At 54.0% G+C, this 18,264-nt stretch overlaps 2 protein-coding genes across 10 annotated transcripts in view; one reads left to right on the top strand and one right to left on the bottom strand.

The window, feature by feature from the left end:
- Positions 1-102: 102 nt before the first annotated feature.
- On the top strand, positions 103-2,761 carry Izumo4 (IZUMO family member 4). Of its 8 annotated transcripts, none has more exons than XR_005285882.2 (10): positions 103-379; positions 472-552; positions 635-706; positions 1,173-1,199; positions 1,294-1,369; positions 1,451-1,498; positions 1,592-1,606; positions 1,683-1,865; positions 2,067-2,081; positions 2,459-2,761. XR_005285882.2 is itself a non-coding variant. In XM_038334346.2 (10 exons), exons 1-10 carry the CDS (start codon positions 136-138, stop codon positions 2,544-2,546), a joined length of 684 nt encoding a protein of 227 aa, XP_038190274.1. In that variant the 5' UTR covers positions 103-135; the 3' UTR covers positions 2,547-2,761. The 8 variants fall into 8 exon arrangements, 5 of the variants coding, with proteins under 5 accessions (XP_038190274.1, XP_038190297.1, XP_038190289.1 ...); XM_038334346.2 differs by having other exon boundaries at positions 1,848-1,865; XR_005285883.2 differs by lacking the exon at positions 2,067-2,081.
- Positions 2,762-5,267: 2,506 nt separating this feature from the next.
- Positions 5,268-18,264, bottom strand: part of Ap3d1 (adaptor related protein complex 3 subunit delta 1) — a 35,800-nt gene continuing 22,803 nt past the window's right edge. The window contains exons 13-31 of one of the 2 annotated variants that reach the window (XM_038331172.1): positions 17,677-18,056; positions 16,617-16,848; positions 15,441-15,586; positions 14,861-15,002; positions 14,297-14,368; positions 13,180-13,255; positions 12,904-13,091; positions 12,511-12,584; positions 11,751-11,919; positions 10,337-10,414; positions 9,832-9,939; positions 8,469-8,600; positions 8,205-8,252; positions 7,564-7,753; positions 7,191-7,279; positions 6,947-7,032; positions 6,475-6,596; positions 6,225-6,304; positions 5,268-5,602 (exon numbers count right to left, since the gene is read on the bottom strand). In XM_038331172.1, the coding sequence (XP_038187100.1) occupies positions 5,507-5,602; positions 6,225-6,304; positions 6,475-6,596; positions 6,947-7,032; positions 7,191-7,279; positions 7,564-7,753; positions 8,205-8,252; positions 8,469-8,600; positions 9,832-9,939; positions 10,337-10,414; positions 11,751-11,919; positions 12,511-12,584; positions 12,904-13,091; positions 13,180-13,255; positions 14,297-14,368; positions 14,861-15,002; positions 15,441-15,586; positions 16,617-16,848; positions 17,677-18,056 (2,508 nt within the window). In that variant the 3' untranslated portion in view covers positions 5,268-5,506. Of the gene's footprint in view, positions 5,603-6,224; positions 6,305-6,474; positions 6,597-6,946; positions 7,033-7,190; positions 7,359-7,563; positions 7,754-8,204; positions 8,253-8,468; positions 8,601-9,831; positions 9,940-10,336; positions 10,415-11,750; positions 11,920-12,510; positions 12,585-12,903; positions 13,092-13,179; positions 13,256-14,296; positions 14,369-14,860; positions 15,003-15,440; positions 15,587-16,616; positions 16,849-17,676; positions 18,057-18,264 lie in introns of those variants that run through there. The other variant, XM_038331182.1, reaches the window with a different exon arrangement.

Raw genomic sequence — 18,264 nt, 5'->3', positions numbered from 1 at the left:
AGAGCCGGAGGCAGGGCCAGACGGCGCGTCCGGGGTAGAGAGCGCGCGCCGTTGGTTGGTGCGGCGTGACGGGGCGTGGCGCGGGCGGCGCCGTTGGTTGGGGCGCGGCTGGACGGCGCGGCGCTGGTGGCGCCGATGGATGGGCACGACCGGCCCGGCCAGTTCATGGCGTCGCTGCTGTGCCTGGGCATGACAGCGGCGCTGGCCCTGGGCTGCCTGCACTGCGACCCCAATTTCTCGAAGAAGTTCTCCTTCTACCGCCACCACGTGAACCTCAAGTCCTGGTGGGTTGGTGACATCCCCGTGTCAGGAGTGCTGCTCACTGAGTGGAGCCAGAACACGATGAAGGAACTACACCTGGCCATTCCCGCCGAGATCAGTGAGCGGCGGAGCCCATCCCAGGGTCAGGAGAAGAGCGACAGGGACCCCGGGCAGGGCAGCTCATCTGCTTCCTCTCCCTCCCGCCCTCAGCCCGGGAGAAGCTGGATCAAGTGGCAGGAGCCGTGTACCAGAGGATGGACCAGCTGTACCAGGGGAAGATGTACTTCCCAGGTAAAGAAGGGAAACTGAGGCAGGGCCGGTGCGGATCACCAGACACCTGAGCTTGACCACTCTGCTGTGACTCCCACATCAGGGTATTTCCCCAATGAGCTGCGGGCCATCTTTCGGGAGCAAGTGCGCCTCATCCAGAACGCCATCATAGAGAGTGAGCAGTGGGCTCCACAGAGGGGACAGTGCCCCTGGCCACAGGCACTAAAGGGCTGGGGGTGCTGGAAACAGGGTTCAGGAGGGAGTAGCTCTGCAGGAGGCCCTTTTGCAGGAGTGGTCACCAGCACACCCATCACCCCTCACATCTACCATATTAGTCTCCTGGTAGCACCTGGAGCAGTAACCATCCTTCCCATAGGTTAGCTCTATCTTGCACTGAAGTCCTCCTAGAGGACCCTTTCCCATTTCCATGAAACACATGGCACATACCTGTAATCGCAGCATTTGGAATGAGGGAATGAGGCAAGAGGATTGCCACAAGTTCCAAGTCAGCTTGGGCTATCTTCTCCACGCCTGGCTAGCCTGGGCTAGAGAAACAGAAGTGGGGCTGAGGGACAGGTCTTGAGCTCTGGGCTTTGTCAGAAGGCACTGTCCTGTTGTCGTCCCGCCCCCCCCCCTTCCAGGCCGCATCGACTGTCAGCGTCACTGTGGTAAGTGAACCATGGTCCAGACTGAGAGCCACAGTGGCAGGTGCCCAGGCTGGGGGACCCAGGGGAGCCTGTGGCTGCCTCTCCTGTATTTCAGGCATCTTCCAGTATGAGACCATCTCCTGCGTCAACTGCACAGACTCACGTGTTGTCTGCTTTGGTTACTACTGCAAGTATGCCTTAGCCACCTATCCCACTGCCCTAGGGTCCTGGGCTTTGGGAATACCCCACCAGCAAGCCTTGTGTTCCCCCAGGTCATCAACACAGTGGCAGTCAGCTGTACAGGGTCTTCTGAGTTACATGTGAGTTGGGGTTTATTGGGCACCAGAACCTTGAGAGGGGGACACAAAGGGAGGCCACTTGGTCCCCTGACTCCAAACAAATTGTCATTGTAGAAATACCTGGCACAAGTAAGTTCCTGTTTAAATCCATCTCCAGTTTTATCCAAGACAGAGTGTGTATGTACCTTATGGTGAGATTTTGAAGCTTACAGAGACCCAGGAGGACTTTGCCCCCTCCCCCTTGAGGGTCTCTAAAGCTCATCTGGAGGAAGGGGGCAGACCATCCTGGCTGAAGGGTCTTCATGAAGTCTAGGGTTACCAAGTTGATGGCAGACCCGGAGGGTCTAATCGCTGCCCTGTTCTATTTCAGTCAGGATACAGGCACGAGGTAAGACAGGCCTTCCACAGGGGAGGGATGAGTGCAGGGATCGGGTGAAGTCTTTGGGTCAGTGACAGTGGGAGGGCATTCTGGGCAGGGCTGTGTGCCTGTGGGCACACTGGATGAATATAATCACACCATCACACCGCCCTGTGTGACCACTGCATGAACTGTGCTGTCCTTCTTTATGGCCTCGCCTTGGATGTGCAGAACCACCCCAGCCTTGTGAGTGACCCAGGGAATAAGGCAACAAAGCAGCAGGTGGCCTGGGGGGAGAACAGACTCCAAAGTCAAGTGACCTCTTTGCCACAGATCCTCCCATATCCTATTAAGACCTATCATTGTGGGTGTTGGGGAGGGTGGATAACCCCAACACTTTAGGACTTAAGAACAGGCAGGAAGCAAAACAGAACAAAAAGACAGGGATTTAGTAGTGCATACCTATTAATCCCAGCCTTCTAGGAAGCCTCTGAGATAGGAGATCTCAAGTAGAGGGTCAGCTTGAAGTATATTAATGGGTCATGAAAAGCAGCCTGGGAAGGGAGGCAGGAGGGAATAAGCAGACAAATGGGCTCAGGGCACCTCTTCCTCCTCCCCTGAAGCCTTTCACCAAGTATAAGGTGTCTGGAAGTGCAGCACTTCGTGAACCTGACTTTGGAAAATGCCTCTGAGTGTCTGACCCAGCATTGATGGCGCTGCTCAGCCCCAGTATTAGCGGGGGCCAGGACTCAGCTACAACAGTTGCCTGTTCCTCCAGGAGAGGCCAGCTGCTACCTGCCTCTGGTCACCCCATGGAGCCCAGGCTGGGCCGGGGCTGGGGAAGCAGGGAGATGGGCTTGTGTATGGATGGCGGGACCCCTGGGCAGGGCCCCCAGAGATATTTTGATTAAAGTGTCCTGACATTTCTTATGATGAACAATTCTTTTCTGCCAGATCTGGCTGGGTATTTGACGTAGCTGGAGGCATGGGCTTCTCCTGAACATGTGTAGGTGTGGAGTCCTGATCTACTCACGCAGAGGGAGGGACCCAACAGCTTGGCTGGCACCTGCAGCATCTTCCTCAGGGTCCAGGGACTCTGACTTTATTCCAGTCCTTTTGAGTTCCTATGGGTAGATTTGCAGAGGGGCTGTTCTGTTCTTGTTGACATGGGATCTCAGGTATTTCAGTATGCCCTGGAGCGTGCCACATAGTAGAAGCCCTTACATTCTCCCTGCCTCCATTTCCTTATTGCTGCGATGACAGGTGTGCAACCTGGCTTGTGTTGATGGAGCCCAGTCCTTCCCCTCCCCTGCTTTGAAATTAAAGTCTGTCTGTAGCCCAAGCTCATCTTGACCTATTACCTCAGCCTCAGGGTGGAATGCACAGTGGGGTGAAAGTTGGGCCAGATTACTGTTTGGGATTTCATCATGGAAGACCCAGGTCAGAAGGGACAGGTGGGCCACACTCCACAGAGCACCTGGCAGCAGGTGACCAGAGCCCAGCTGGCTGTCTGGGCTGAGAAATGGCTGAGTAGGGTTAGCTGTCTGGGTTGGGAGATGACTGATGCAGGAGACTCAGGTACTTCTGCCTCTACCCGCTTTCCTTGTCTTTTTGCTCGCCTTTTTGCTCCTAGGAGCAGCTGCAGGTTAGCTGGGTGGCTGCATTTTACAAGAAATACCAAGTGGTAGCATCTAAAGCCCATCCTTCCTCCTGGAGGACCAGGACACAGAGCAGGGACACTGGATGTTTTGTTGGGAGCTCAAGCCACACTCGTGCCAGTCACCAACCGCAAGCAGTGGTCACTCTGTACACTTAGTGACTGCTGACAGTATCGCTTCTGGGTCCTGGGCAGGGTTGGCAAGATGCTTGGAGCAGTAGAGAGTGGTGTTATTCAGAGGCCTGGGTTTGGAATTTAAGCTGCTGTTGACAGGGCTCATTGTCTGCTGGATGACAAAGCTGACTTCTTTGTTTGTCCCCATACAAGGTGGCAGTTAGCAGCTGAGATGCAGCAAATGTTTTTTAAAACCCAAGATCCTGTTTCCACCTCACAACCTCATGAGTTTAGTAAGAAAGGAGCCTTTGGGGACTGGCAATGTGGCTCATCAGTCAAGAGTCCTGGTTGACTTGCAGGGGCCCTGGCATTTCAGTGTGGGATGGCATGCAACCCACCTGGAGCTGCAGTGCCAGGAAACAAGATGTGCCCATGCTACACAGACGCCTAGTTTTTGTGTTTTTGTTTTGAGACAGGGTTTCTCTGTGTAGCCCTGGCTGTCTTGGCACTTGGTCTGTAGACCAGGCTGGCCTTGAATTCACAGAGATCGAGAGCTGAGATCAAAGGTCTGTGCCACCACTGCCTGGTTACATAATTTTAAATTCTTTTTTTAAAAAAGGAGAAATGGCAAGATGGTTCAGTGCGTAGTAGCATTTGCTGCACAAGTCTAAGGGCCAGGGTCTGAATCCCAGCGCTGTGTGAGCGGAGAGTGATGGGGCAGACAACACTGTCTTCTCTGCATGCACACTCTCACATCAGGACTTAGAGCGCATACACAAAAAGGTGGGTGACAGCTCCCACAGGTGGAGGTCAAGGGAACTCATCTGATCCCCAGGAGCCTGAATGGTACACTGGGGACTGCTCTCGGGTACTGTGAGGACAAAACACACAAAACACAAGTTTTGCGACTCTTTATTGGGTCATTGTGACACCGATCATCAGCAGCGTGATATATCTCTCTTCACACGGGAATGTCGGCAGCAAATCAATCATGGAACATCATAGAGCTGGAGGGTCACATGGGGTCGGTAACAGAGTACTTTACATGCTAAAGTGACAGTAGTCCTCAAAGGAACAGTCAGAATGTCTGTAGACCACCATCACCAACAAGGAAGGCTCAGCTTGTGCCCAGCTACCCAGCTATAGGGAGTGTCCAGGCTGGAGTCCCTCAACTTGCCCAGAATGGCTGGGTAAGCACCGAATGCTCCCAGGACGCACTCTTTCCATTGCAAGGCACTCGGCCCTCCACAGCTGTGGCACAGCACAGAGACAAACCCGTGATGTGTAGTGACAAACTGAGGGGCATGGACTGCACGCATCCCCTGACCACCTCCTCAACAGAATCCCACCAGAATTCTGTTGAACAGAAGAAAATCAAAGGGCTGTCCCTGCTGTCAGCAGCTGAGCTGACCCACAAGCACACTTCATCCATCTGGCCACACAGACACTGGCAAGAAATGTGGTAATAGCTGGCCTGCTCACCTCCACAGACACCACCAGTCAGGATATTTGGGGACAGCAGCAGCTGGAAAGGTTCCTCCAGAGGCAGCATGGGGGCAGAAGAGTGTGGACACATCAGTCCCACTGTTTGCTGGAAACCCAGAGGCCCACCAGCCTGGAGTCTCTACAGTCGTCTTCAAGAAGCTGAAGCTGAAGGAATGGAGCTGGAAGCCCCTTGCTGGCTAGGGTTGGAATGGCCTTTCTTGCCAAAGGAGTGCGGGTCAGAATAAAAAAGGATAATAAAATAAGTTGATGCAACATAGGACCTCAGAGTCACACAGTGGAGGCCGGTGGCATTAAATTAATGCTGGGTGTGGGGACAGTACACATGACAAAGGAAAGGAGAGGCAAGACCCATCACATCTGACTGTGGTCTGTTGGGTATCCTGGACTCTGTCATTCAGCACTGGGCCAGCGTGGTCTTCATCTCTTCCAGCAGGCTGCTGAGCAGTGTGGCATCACTGCATTTCCCATCTACTGACACGGAGCTCTCACCCTAGGGGACAGCATATGCATATACTGCCCATGCCCATGCTGGGAGGTGGTCCAGGGCTGAAAATGCCAACCCTTCCTCCCCTCATCTGGGACCTAGGCCTCACTTTAGTTTTTTTTTTTTTTTTTTTTTTTTGGGGGGGGGGGTGGGGGGGAGGGGAGTGGAGCCTGTCCTGGAACTAGCTCTTGTGGACCAGGCTGGCCTCGAACTCACAGAGATCCACCTGCCTCTGCCTCCTGAGTGCTGGGATTAGAGGTGTGCACCACCACTGTCCAGCATTCACTTTAGTTTTCTGAAGTTATGTAGCCACAACTGGCCTAGAACTGAGGAACTCTGCCTCCAGAGTGTGTGGACGGCAGGTGGACAGTACACTGCTCACAGTCACGGGCCTAAGACCATGCTAAGCCTTTCCTTCCTCTTGCCCTTGCTTACCAGGTGGGGACCTAGTCCAACAGTAGGTTTTAGCACAGCAGGGAGAGGGATTGGTGTAACTGTGGGGGTGGACAGAGTTGGGGGAGGGGGCGCTGGTCTAACTGGTCTAAGCACCCCTGGACAGTGAGGCTCAGCCTCTCTCTGAAGACTGCCCTGGTCTGCCACAGAGCAGCAGGTGCTACCATGGCCTCACCTTCTTCACCAGCAGGCAGACATGGTGGCCCTGGATGGAGCGGCTGTACATGGAGGCACAGGAGTCTACTCGCTCCACAACTGCAACAGAAGGGAGAATCAGGCCCTCTCCAGGGCTGTAAATTCCATGCTGGGATGGCACTTGAGGGCTGCAGGCCAAGGCCCTGAGCAGGAAGGGACTGACTGGAGTGTAGGGTTGGTTTCTGCAACACTTGTGGGATGAAACCGATTATCACTGTGACATTGTTTACCAGAAAAATGGTGGTGGAAACAGATCTTTGCCAGGAGGTTCTGGAAAGACATACTAATGCCATCGACTTTGATAGAGTTCATGCTCAGGTCTCCTGATTCCAGCAACTTGGCAAAGGCATCGCTGTGGGAGGACAGAATGGAGGGTGATGACTGGGCCTGGGTATTAGACCTGTCACCCCAGCGATGGGAAAACTGAGGCAGGAGGACTGCTTCAAGTTCCAAGATAGCCTGAGCTATGTGACACCATCAGAAGGTGGCACACAGGGCAGTCGTCTAGGGACAGAGAGGCCTCTGCAATGCTATGGGGCCCAGGAGAAACCAGCACCCAGGACAGCGGCAGGCTGTGTCAGGAGGCAAAGGCGACTGTGTGGCGCAGTCTCATGTCACCTCCACCTCACACACCATATCACCCAGCTGCTACCCCTGCTCCTGCGCCCTCCTGCCCTGGGAGGTATTTCTGGAGGCACACACCTGTAGCAGGGTGTGGTGATCAGGTAGGAGCTACAACTGAAGTGCAGCCGGAAGTCTAACTTCTCATGGGTGGCCCCTTCGTCGTCCTGTGGGAAGAGAAGCCGCAGCTGTGGGGTGGCTTTCCAGGCATGCACTTCCTTTCCTGGGATGCCTGACATCCACTGGAGCAGGGCAAAGGAGCCAGAGCCCAGAGTAGAGTGGACTCCTCAGCACTGACCATGGTTCCTGGGGCCCCAGTGAATACCTTGGCAATGAAAGACAGCGTGCCTTTGAGCTTCTGGGCCATGACAATGCTCTGAATGGTGAACACAAACTGGGCTTCATTGGAGACACCTGATGGGAGACAAGGCACTCAGTGGGGCCCAGGGGCTGAGTCAGCACTGGCTCTAGAGCGTCATAGCTGGCAAGGATTCTGCAGAGTCACAGAAACAATGGGCTCCTGCTGCTGGCTCCAGATCCCAGCCTTGTCCCAGGGAAAGCCCAGCAAGTGGCTTGGGACCTGTGGCTTTGGCTGACGCCAGGAGCTCTAGTTAAATTCCTTGTGCAGGAGCCCAGGTAACAAGAACATAAAGAGCAGAGCTGGCTTTGCGAATCCTAGGGTCAATGGGTGGGCTCACCAGGGGGCAGCTGGAAAGGAACGGGCACACCATCATGCACTGAGGAGCCCTCCGGCCGGGCCATCTTAGTGTTGAGCGAGTCCAGCACGTTGAGCTCCATGTTCTTCAAGAAGCTGTTGCTCTGGTTCTCCAGGATGACTGACACAGTCACTTGGCTGTCCTTCTGTAGGCTGGCTTGGATGTCGTATGTCTGCATGAGCAAGGGCAGGGTCAAGCACCAGGGACCCGCTGAGGAGAGTAAGCTCCCAGTGAAGGTCAAGGACAGTGACTTCTGTGGAAGCTGCCTGTGGCCCCTAGGACCCTACCCTCAAACCAAGCTCTTAATGAAGCTACACCCCAGCCCTTGTCTTTTTGAGTCCTTGAGACAAAGTCTTGCAATATAGTCCTGGTTGATCTTGATCTTACAATTCTCCTGCCTCTGCCCCAATGTATATGTTGCCATGGGCACTCTTTGTTCTGTTAGCAACGCTGTCCTCAGGTGACCTGGCCACACTGGCCATGGTGGGCCTACACTGGTGGCAATGCCTGAGCCACTGCTTAAGTTTGGAGTCTGATTGCTGCTGCCAGCCCTGCAAGGCTTCGTGTGGTGGTCTGCTCCGCCAGCAATGGCCCCCGCCCTGAAGCAGCCCAGTGTCACTTACCACTTTAATGTAGGAATTCTCAGCCAGAAGGCAGTAGCTGGACATGGGCTGGGGAAGAAGAGAGAACATCAGCTGTGTGTGACAGGGCCCTGCCGTTCGCGGGTAACTCAAGGGTTAGGGACACGTTCATAAAGACAAGAGCCACCAGATGATGCTGGGTCACGGCTCCTACCACACAGCACGGCTTCCAGAGATTCTGGTGGGATCTCTCCGAATAGAACCCAGGTTTTAAGGTTGAGTTGGCAGGGTGGCAGGCATGCTCACCGGGATGGGCTCCTCCTCCTCTGCTGCACCATTCTCCACCAGCGATGCCTGCTTCCTCTTGGCTTTCTTTTTGTCTCGTGGCCTCTCCTCCTTCTCCTTCCTGTGTTTCTTCTTCTTGTGCCGGGATGATTTCTAAAGCAGAGTCTGGGCTCAGGCCCCTTGTCTCCAGCAAGAGAGAGCCTGTCATCATTCTCGACCTTCACATCACATGGTAGGGGTCACAGGGAAAGAGAGACGGGACAGCAAAGCCAAGAATCCTACAGGTCACTGGGGTTGGAGGCCAGGCCTGGCAGACACTAGAACCTTGTGACTGATAGGTTAGTGGCAGGCGTCACTCGGAACATGGGGAATGCACAGTATAGATCAGCAAGACTGACATGCATGGGGACCACAGTTCTACTGGCCACACCACATAGGAAGCAGTGCTCACAGAGATGGGAAAATGGTCCAGTATCCATGCATGGATGACAGACATGAGCATGAGGTCCAATCACACACTGAAGCATCATACAGCCACCAGCATGGAGGGACTTCAAAAACATGGGGTGGCCAAGCCATGGTGGCGCACGCCTTTAATCCCAGCACTCGGGAAGCAGAGGCAGGCGGATCTCTGAGTTTGAATTCTCTCTCACACATGCACACGCATGCGTTTGGGGCTAGGTTGATAGCTTGGTGGTTAAGAGTGCTTGCTGTGGGGCTGGAGAGATGGCTCAGCGGTTAAGAGCACTGACTGCTCTTCCAGAGGACCCGGGTTCAATTCCCAGCACCCACATAGCAGCTCACAACTGTCTGAAAATGCAGTTCCACAGGATCTGACACCTTCACACCAATATACATAAAGTTAAATAAATCATTAAAAAATTAAAAAAAAAAAAGAGTGCTTGCTGCCCAATCACGAAGACCTTAGTTGAGATCCCAGGACCCATGAAATAACATTCACACACACACACAACTAAAATCTTTTTGGGGGTGGGAGGAAGGCGAGGGATGAGACGGGGTTTCTTAGGCATTCGCTACCAGACCTGGCTTAAAATCTAAAAAAAAAAGGAACATCAGAGAGATGTTCTCAGTGAGAGAACCAGACACCAGAGGCCACTTCATGTGTGACTCCACGCCAGCCAACGTGCAGAACAGCCAAATCCAGAGTCAGCAAGTGGACTCAAGGGTGATTGTGGATCAGGAAGGGGTAGGACAGACTGCTCACGAGGTAAGGATTCCTACTAGGGTGATGGAAGGTTCTGGAATAAGATGGTGGTGTGTGGCTGCACAGCTTAGAAACTGCTCTGGAAATACCAGAATCCTTTTAGAGGATGAAGCATGAGGGCTGCAGCCGCTTGGAAACGGCTGGTACTGTATGCCTTACCCTTTCCTGGTCATGATCCATGCTGTCCTCTTCGTCCTCCAGCTCCTCTCTCCTGAGTCCCTCACCCTCGTCCTTAGCCAGAGTGACAGTATTCACAGCAAGTTCCTCCTGTAAAGCCAGGAAGGTCAGGATGGTTTTTCAGGGATACGGTGGGATATGGGGTTGTCTTCTCCTGACTGCTCAGAGGATTTCAGCTTAAGAAGCAAAAAGGGAACTCTGAGTCCCGCCTAACCAGTGTTGTCCCCTGAGGGTTAGGAATATTCTCCAAAGGAGATGCCTTGTGGACAAAAGTCCTGCTGGCCACCCCTCTGCCTCACTGAGACTTGCTAAGCAGAGTCCCACTGGATAGCAGACCCAGGCCTGACTCAGGACATCCCACTGGCTGGACTCCACTTATTGGTACCTGTGTGTGGCTCCAGGACTGCAGGGGAGAAGCCTGGTACTCACTGGTTCCTGTGGAAATGCATAGGTGATACCTCTGAGGACACATAGGGCAGGCACTTACTGTGGAAGGGGCAGGAACGGGGACAGCAGCAGGTGGTGGAGTGGTGGACAGCCAGAAGTCTAGGTCCTCGGCCTGAAGCTACAAGAAGAGCACTTTAGGCAAAGGCAGGGAGTGCCAGCAGCAAGCGTGCTCTCTGGTTGCCATTCTTGCCTCCGTGCCCCAAGCCATCTGACTGCTGTGTAGCATGGCAAGTTCAGGCTATGCTCTGACTGGACCCACACAGGTCCTCGGCTGCATCACCTCAGTCAAGATGCCACCACAGTCACCAGGCATTCTGGAAGACATGCTGTGCTAAGCAGTGACTGGAGTGAGGTCACGGCAAAGCAACTCAGTTCTCAGACTGTAGCTCAAACTGGGAGAAGTCAGGAGAATCTTTCTCCCTCCGTCTTATGAGAGCTGGCATGGTGGTGCAGCCTAAGCAGGAGAATGATACGTAGTCTCCAAAGTGTCACCACACTGAGCTATACCTCAGAGGCCGCCTTGCATCGGTGGGATCCTGGGCTTGATCTCAGCACTCAACAAATAAAATCTATTTCTAGCCAGCTAGTCAAGAGACTGATGTAGGAGTATTGCAAATTCAAGACCAGCCTGGACAACTCAGTGAGATCTAGTTAGAGTCTCCAAATGCAATGTAAAAAGCAAGCTGGAGCTGGGCGATGGTGGCGCACGCCTTTTAATCCCAGCACTCAGAAGGCAGAGGCAGGCGGATCTCTGTGAGTTCGAGACCAGCCTGGTCTACAAGAGCTAATTCCAGGACAGGCTCCAAAGCCACAGAAAAACTGCCTCGAAAACCAAAACCAAAACAAAACAAAACAAAAAAAAGCAAGCTGGAGCTGGTGGTGGTGCACGCCTTTGATGCTAACTAACACTTGGGAAGTAGAGGTAGGCGCATGTCTGTGAGTTCAAGCCTGGGTGTTACACACACACACACACACACACACACAGAGTCTTGAAAAACCAAGAGGGGAAAGAAAAAAAAAGAAAAAGTAAAAATGAAAGTAGCATGGGAGCTGGGCATTGGTGGCACAGCCCTTTAATCCCAGCACTTGAGTGGCAGAGGCAGGCGGATCACTGTGGGTTTGAGTCTAGCCTGATCTACAGAGTGAGTTCCAGGACGACTAGAGCTATAAAGTGAGGCCCTATCGCAACAAAACCAAAAACCAAGCAGCGTGCAGATGTGGCAGGGTAAGCACCTATGTAGCATGTGCACAGCCCTGGGTTCCAGATGTTACCCACACCCCCAGCACACAATTTGTTTGTAGAAGCCTAGCCTATGACCAGCAGCTCGCTGTGCATGGCCTCTCTGGCTTCCCTTCCTCACAACTGCTTCTTGCTCTGCCCCCGGCTGGGCTGGCAAGGGCCCTACACCCACAGCCCTAGCTCTGCACTCAAGCCAGAGCCGCAGGACATGCACCTTTTTGTCCTTCTTCTTTTCTCTCTCTCTCTCTTTGGACTTCTTCTCCTTCTTTTTGGGCTTCTTGCTTTTCTTCTCTACAGTGGGGACACTTTCCTTCTCTGGGGACTTCACAGCCTCAGCATTCCTGTGTTTCTGGACAGGCAGCTTCTCGCTGTCAGCCAAGGGCCTTGGGGGAGGAGAAGACCTGGGGTCACCAGGCTGAGCTGGGGCCCACCCTCAGGGCTGCTGGCCCTACAAATCCCGATGCTCCATGAATACCCATGACAACTACAGATGTGTGTGGGAGCACTGACACTGTTCCCTGCACACCCAAGCATCCCAGTGCTTTCTCCCACGTTTTGGATGTGTACAGTGCATATCCATGCCCACGTGGAATGTGGGTGTCGGCATGCCAGCCCACACATCACAGTCATGTGCTGGGCAGAGGTCAGTGCCAAGCATTTTCCCACTACTCTGAACTGTATCTTTTGAGGCAGGGTTTCTCTCTTACTGAACTTGGAGCTCCCTCACTCAGTTAGGTTGGCTGCCAGTGAGCTCAGGGGTCTGCTGTCTCTGCCTTGGGTGCTAGGGTTGGCTTTCAGTGAGTTCTGGAGGACTGAGCTCAGGCCTTTCGCTCACACAGCAGGTGCTATACTGAGCCACCAATGCAGTACCTCCACCATGGCCAAGGATTTTCTCAGCACCCTGGGAATGGGGACCTCTCCACCCTAAGAGCAACCCCACCCAGTCTTCAGTCTGTTCCTCACCCATCACTTACTTATCCAGGTCAATGTCCAGTGCCCTGTAGGGATCATTGGGGTCTTTGTCATCCTCATCACTAGGTAGAGCATTCTGAGGGGATAGAGAGGTCAGGGCTCAGTCAACTAGCAACCATGCTGTCCTGGTGGAGGCTCCTGTCACTTCTGCCTCAAGTAATAGAATAACATGTCTGGACAGTCATGCCCATACCTACACGAGCCCAAGGTACTGGGCTGTGGCTGCCAGCTCACATATTGGAGAAAGTGGAGTAAAATCATGTCCATCATTGAAGGCTTGTGTGACAGGTGACTGTGGTCACCAGCTCAAAGTGAGTCAGCCTCTTGCCTCCAGCTCTTAGGGACACAGACAAGTCTGCTGCCACCAGGGCCAACAGGGCTGGGCAGGGACTGACCTCAGGCATCTCCTCGGTGACGATGTCCACGCGCTGGGCAGGGGCGATGTCCTCATCACTCTCTGTGGGCAGGGAGCTGTGGCGGCGCTTGCCCTTCTCCTTCTTCTTCCTTTTCTTGTCCTTCTCCATTCGCTGCCGGTGCCGCCGCTGCTCTTCCAGCTTTACGTACTGGTCTGACATGGGCATACCTGTGGGGACGTGTGGATGGCCAGAGCTCAGGGACACCCGGAACCCCGTCATGTCCCACGCATGAACTTAGGACAAGGAGACACTCGCCTGGAACCTTCAGAGGCACCGAGAGGTCGATCTGTACCACAGGAATATGCTCTACGCCTGGTGTATCCTGGTACCGCTGAAGGAGGAAGCACAGGGTGTTAGTGTGGTTCAAGACTCACGAGGCAGGAAAGGAGAATGCTGTGTTAGAGAGTGATGGCCCTCCATGCAGCATGGGAATATTACTCATGTGCTCCAGTTCCGTAAAGACAGGTGGGGATCTGGGACCACAGCCCTGGAAATGTGATGACTTAGGCTATGGGCAGGAAGGAACTTTTACACCTAGGACTATTCATAATTATCACTTTTTTTGGACACGGATTTTAAGCGGGCCCCAACCTCAGTATGTAGCCACGAGCAACCTTAAGATTTTTGCTTCTTCTGTATGTCTCCTGAATACTAGTGACCATATCTGGTTTACGTGGTGCTGAGGATGGAACCCAAGGTGCATACACGCTAGGCAAGGGCTCCACCCACAGTCCTAGTACCAATCCTTGCTCTTTATTTTTTAAATATTTATTTATGTATTACGTATACAATGTTCTGCCTGCATGTGTCCCTACAGGCCAGAAGTTGGCACCAGATATTATTACAGGTGGTTGTGAGAATTGTGGGAATTGAACTCAGGACCTCTGGAAGAACAATCAATCAGTGCTCTTAACTGCTGAGCCATGTCTCCAGCCCCCAATCCTTGCTTTTTCTAAAATGAGAAAGTATTACACATTTAACCTCAGGTATCCTTTGATCCCTGGAGTGCTGTGAACTGTCCTCCTTGGTCATCGCAGTCACCAGTTACTCTGATACCACTGTAGGATCTGCCCACAAAAGCTGAAACTTCCTAGAGCCCTGAGAAACTGCAAAGGGCTGAGAGGCCAGCACTTCTTGTGGGTGCAATGGGCCAGCTGGGTAGAGCACCCATCTCAAGGCAGTCTAGATAGACCCTACCTAGATCACCCAGGTTCTTGACCAGGACCGGCATGCAGAGCAGCTCAGCTTAGCTGTAGCTGGGACTACACATACAGCTTGCTCCCCAAGGTATGGCCATAACTACATTACTCTCTCTCTTGGAGGTATCAATGTGGCAGGTGGGGGGGAGGGGACACTCAGGGACACCACTTGCCTTTTGTGGGGACGGGGAGCTCTTGATGTAGAAAGGGTTGTTGGCTTGCTCCTGCTTCCGGGCCTCTCGTCGCTGTGGGGATAGGACTCTACATGAGCACATATGTCAGAAAAGTGCCCGTCCATTTCCCAAGACCCAGGAGGGCAGGGAAGGATCAAAGCAGAAAATATGAGGACCACCTCAAGAGGCAGAGCTCTCAGACAGGCCTGTCTCCCAAAGAGCAGCGCTCATGAACAGGCAGACTGCCTGAGGTTCTGGGCTCCTGGGAGCAGAACCGGACTGGGTCTACCCGACCCTGAGTCACAGCTCCTGCCCACCATTCCTACTCCTGCAGGCTCAGAAGCCCACTCCAGTGTTCCTTCTGAGGGCCCGGGAAAGGGGGCTCATGGGAAGGCTGAACAGGAGAAGAAGGTAGAACTTAAGTGTCCTCTTGCCTGTATCACAGGCTGTGTCTGGCCAAACAGCAGAGCCTCAGTCTAGGCCTAAGAATCAGCTACTCTTTGTAAACAGATCCCAAGCTGAGCTTCTGCCATATGCTGGGTACTCCTGCAAAGGTCTGCTCACCCGCGCCAGCTCCTCCTCATCCTCCTCAGGCTGCCGGCGCCGCGTGTGCCTTGGCTCCTCTTCATGGAAGATGGCCTTGGGTTTCTCATCCTCAGACTCACTGTCCGAAGGTGGCTCATTGATCCAGGCATCCAGGTCTAGGCTGGGATGCACAGAGGGGGTCACATAGTGGCCTGGTCTCCTCTGTGTTGGCCCACAATGCACCTGTGACATCTCTCAACATCAGCACCAAAGGGACCAGGCAAGGCAGGATGCCACAACCCCAGAGAGAAGACCCAGAGATGGAAAGGTAAGAAGCCTGGGAGGAAACAGCAGACCAGGACAGGGACCATGGAATCTGGCAGGACCATGACAAGCAGGGTACTCCCTGAGGACCAGGGAACAGCGATACAGCAGCAACCAAGACAGAGTGGTTTTATGTGAGTGAGCAAGGGCAGGGTCAGGCCATCTAGCCCCAGGGCCATCTGTTTCCCTGGCTGGTGGCAGATCGTGGAGCACGAAAACCCCTACCCAATTTCCTAGATCAGGAACCATTTCAGTGGCTGTAGCCTTATCACCCCACTGGGTCCCCAATCCTCACCCTTCAGGAACTGGGACCTTCTTCTGAGCCTTGGGGGCCACGGGGTTCAGTTCACCAGTGAACAAAGCGCTCACTTCCTCAGCCACCGGCACGCCTTTTGCCTGCAGCTTCTGCACGTGCTTGACCAACTGCAGGATGCAGGACGCCTAGGGGAGCAGCAACAGAGTGGGGTGCCTGCCCATAGCCACTAAGCCACCGGAGAGCTTGGCAGCCAGTTATCTGAGGATATAGTGCTGGGGCCTGTCCTCCCCATAGCTCAGCCACAAGCCTTATCATGTCTCATTCTCTCAAGACAGGGAGAGACAAGTCCCACAAGGGTCAGAACAGGAGGGAACTCAGCTATGTCACCTTTTGTGGGGCCATGGGGCCACCTATAGCCACTCAGTCCTGTGCTGGCTCTAGGTCAATCCCAACAACATCAAGGTGTGGCTCAGTGTGGGTCCCTGCTTCTCACAGGGCTCAGCCTGGGTCAGTTCCTCAACCTCCTCAAGGGGTCCCCAGAGACCTAGCAGAAGCCTCATGGCACCTGGTTTGCTGAGAACCTATTATTACTATGGGGTGCCAGGAGCAGCCTTGGCTTTACACCTTGGTCCCAATTCCCAGCTGTCAGCCCAGGACCTGGGCCAGCTGCTGTCCCAGGCTGGGTATGACTCAATGTCGCAGGCTCCTGTTTCAAGCCTGCCCCACCACAAACAAAGGGGGTCCCAAATCAGCTCTCCCACGACAGTAGCAGGGCACTGCCTACCTCCTAGGCTGGTTCTCAGGCTCATCCACACCACAATCCCTGTCCAGGGACCCCAAGCCCCAGATGGGCAGAGCTAGGATAGACTTCAAAAATCCACTTTGGAAAAGGGAGAAAGTCCCTCCCATCTACTGGCTCTGTCTGGGACAAGGAGCTAGTAGGGGACCAACAGGTCTCCAGACCTAGCTGTGTGGGTATATATGTTCACACAGACATGTTCTCAGCTGGAGGTGTGGCATCTGTGGGATCTTTAAAAGGCAGCCCTGATGCCTGCCAGACATGTGGTGTGAGCAGGTGAGCCCCCACTCCTGACTGACACCATGCCAACCCTGGATGTGCTCACAGGACATGAGTCACGCAACCATCCTCTCTGAAGCTGCCCTCGACAGGTTTAGTCTCAATCCTGAGCAGAATCCCCAGCTTGCAGGCCTTACCCGCTCCTGCACCTCCAAGTCAGCACTCTGCACAAACTGCGGCAACCGCTCCACCAGCAGCTGGGTGACCTCCTGTGCAGCGTCCGTGTCGGCAGCCTGCTCCTTCTGCTGCAGGATGGACGCATACAGCTTTACCACGTTCTGCACATACACAGCCTGGATGTGGCCGGGCAGTGTGGTGACCTTGGGCCGCAGCATGGCCTCCAGAGTTTGCTGGGGCTCCTGTAGGTGCCTGGTGGACAGGGGTTGCATGAGGCTACTGAGCACACCCACAGGCCCATCTCACAGGGAAGCCAGGCCAGGGATGTGGGGTCTAGGCTTCTCAGCTAAAGTGCAAAGTTGGGTACTTGTTTTCACTAAGCAGAAGTAGGAAACATGGTTCGAGAAACCATGGCAAAGATGTGACCATCATCAGCAGACAGAGGACTTGTGCGGCCCACTTACTGCCATCAATGTTCTTGCTAACGAGCGTTTGCCTGAAATGTACTGTTCCGCCCCGGGTTCAATTCCCAGCACCACAAAACCAAACACTCATCAATAAACTTCTGGCGTCCATGTGCACTCTGTGGCTGCCCTGTGGGGTTCAGAGAGGAGACTCCCCACTGGGGCCTCAAAGGAGGGCCTGATATGCAGCTGCCATGGGCTGAGCCCAGGGGCAATGGGAAGTGCTAAGTAAGTTTTGTGACTTTTCTAGAGAAATGTGCTCTCCAGGACAGCCGGAGTTGTCCACATCTGCTCTGGGTCCCGCTGTCCTATGTCCTTTGAGTCAGGTATGCGAAGTGGCATATCCACCCACATCCTCCTGGAGCCTAGCACAAGGGCACAGCAGCTGCCGTGTGGAGCTCTACCAGGCAATTTCAGGGCTGGCGGGAATGGGCCTGCCACCAGTGTAAGGTGAGGCCTGGCTCCGAGGGTGACTGCCTACCCAGCTAGGAAGAACAGATCTGTTGATGGTTTATGAACTAGAGGGCACCCTCTCCACAGCCATTGTAAGCCACATGGCCCACATGGACCCCCCACCAGGCCATACTGGGCCACCTCCGAGGACCCACCAACTCACTCTGAGAACTCCCCACAGATCCAAGCGGCAGCATAGAGCACCTCACAGATGCCATTGCGCTGGGTGCTGCTAGCCACCAGGTGGGCACTGTCAAGCAGCGCAGACATCTGGGACACAGCAAATTTGCGAATGGCCTTGACGCGGATGGCCACGTCCAGCATCTGCGCGGCGATGAGATGGCCATGGCGGGTGCCCTCCAGTCGCGTCAGCTCCACAAGGATGCTGATGTACCACTCGAAGTTGGTGATGTGCTGGTAGTTGGACTGGCTGCAGATATCAATGATCTTGGTGAGAAGCTCATCGCGGTAGGTGGTGCCCTCGGCCTTGTCCACGTGGGTCATCAGCTTTTTCACGATCTCCATCAGGTTCTTCTTGGACACCTGTGGGAGAAGAGTGTACTGGTCAGCACAGGCCGTCATGACATGGCAGTTGAGACTGAGTTCATGAGCAGAGAAAGGACAGTTTCTTCCCCAGACAGCAGAAGTCACACTGGGCAATTAAGTCAGTGAATCATGTCTGACCAAGGGACTAAGGCCTCACTCCCTACAGCCTGGACAGGTGTCATCTGCTAACCCCGGCAAGCTCAGG

This window comes from Arvicola amphibius, chromosome 1 (genome assembly GCF_903992535.2).
Source record: "Arvicola amphibius chromosome 1, mArvAmp1.2, whole genome shotgun sequence".
Taxonomy (NCBI): Eukaryota; Metazoa; Chordata; class Mammalia; order Rodentia; family Cricetidae; genus Arvicola; species Arvicola amphibius.
The sequence above is the reverse complement of the archived record's forward strand: the minus strand, read 5'-3'. Positions and strand labels throughout refer to the sequence as shown.

Bases quoted from the DNA above. Each gene is read 5' to 3' on its own strand.
- Izumo4 (XM_038334346.2), top strand. From the start codon at position 136: ATGGATGGGCACGACCGGCCCGGCCAGTTCATGGCGTCGCTGCTGTGC. The intron at 380-471 runs GTGAGCGGCGGA...TCCCGCCCTCAG, and splicing joins GGCCATTCCCGCCGAGATCA to CCCGGGAGAAGCTGGATCAA. The intron at 553-634 runs GTAAAGAAGGGA...CTCCCACATCAG, and splicing joins GGGGAAGATGTACTTCCCAG to GGTATTTCCCCAATGAGCTG.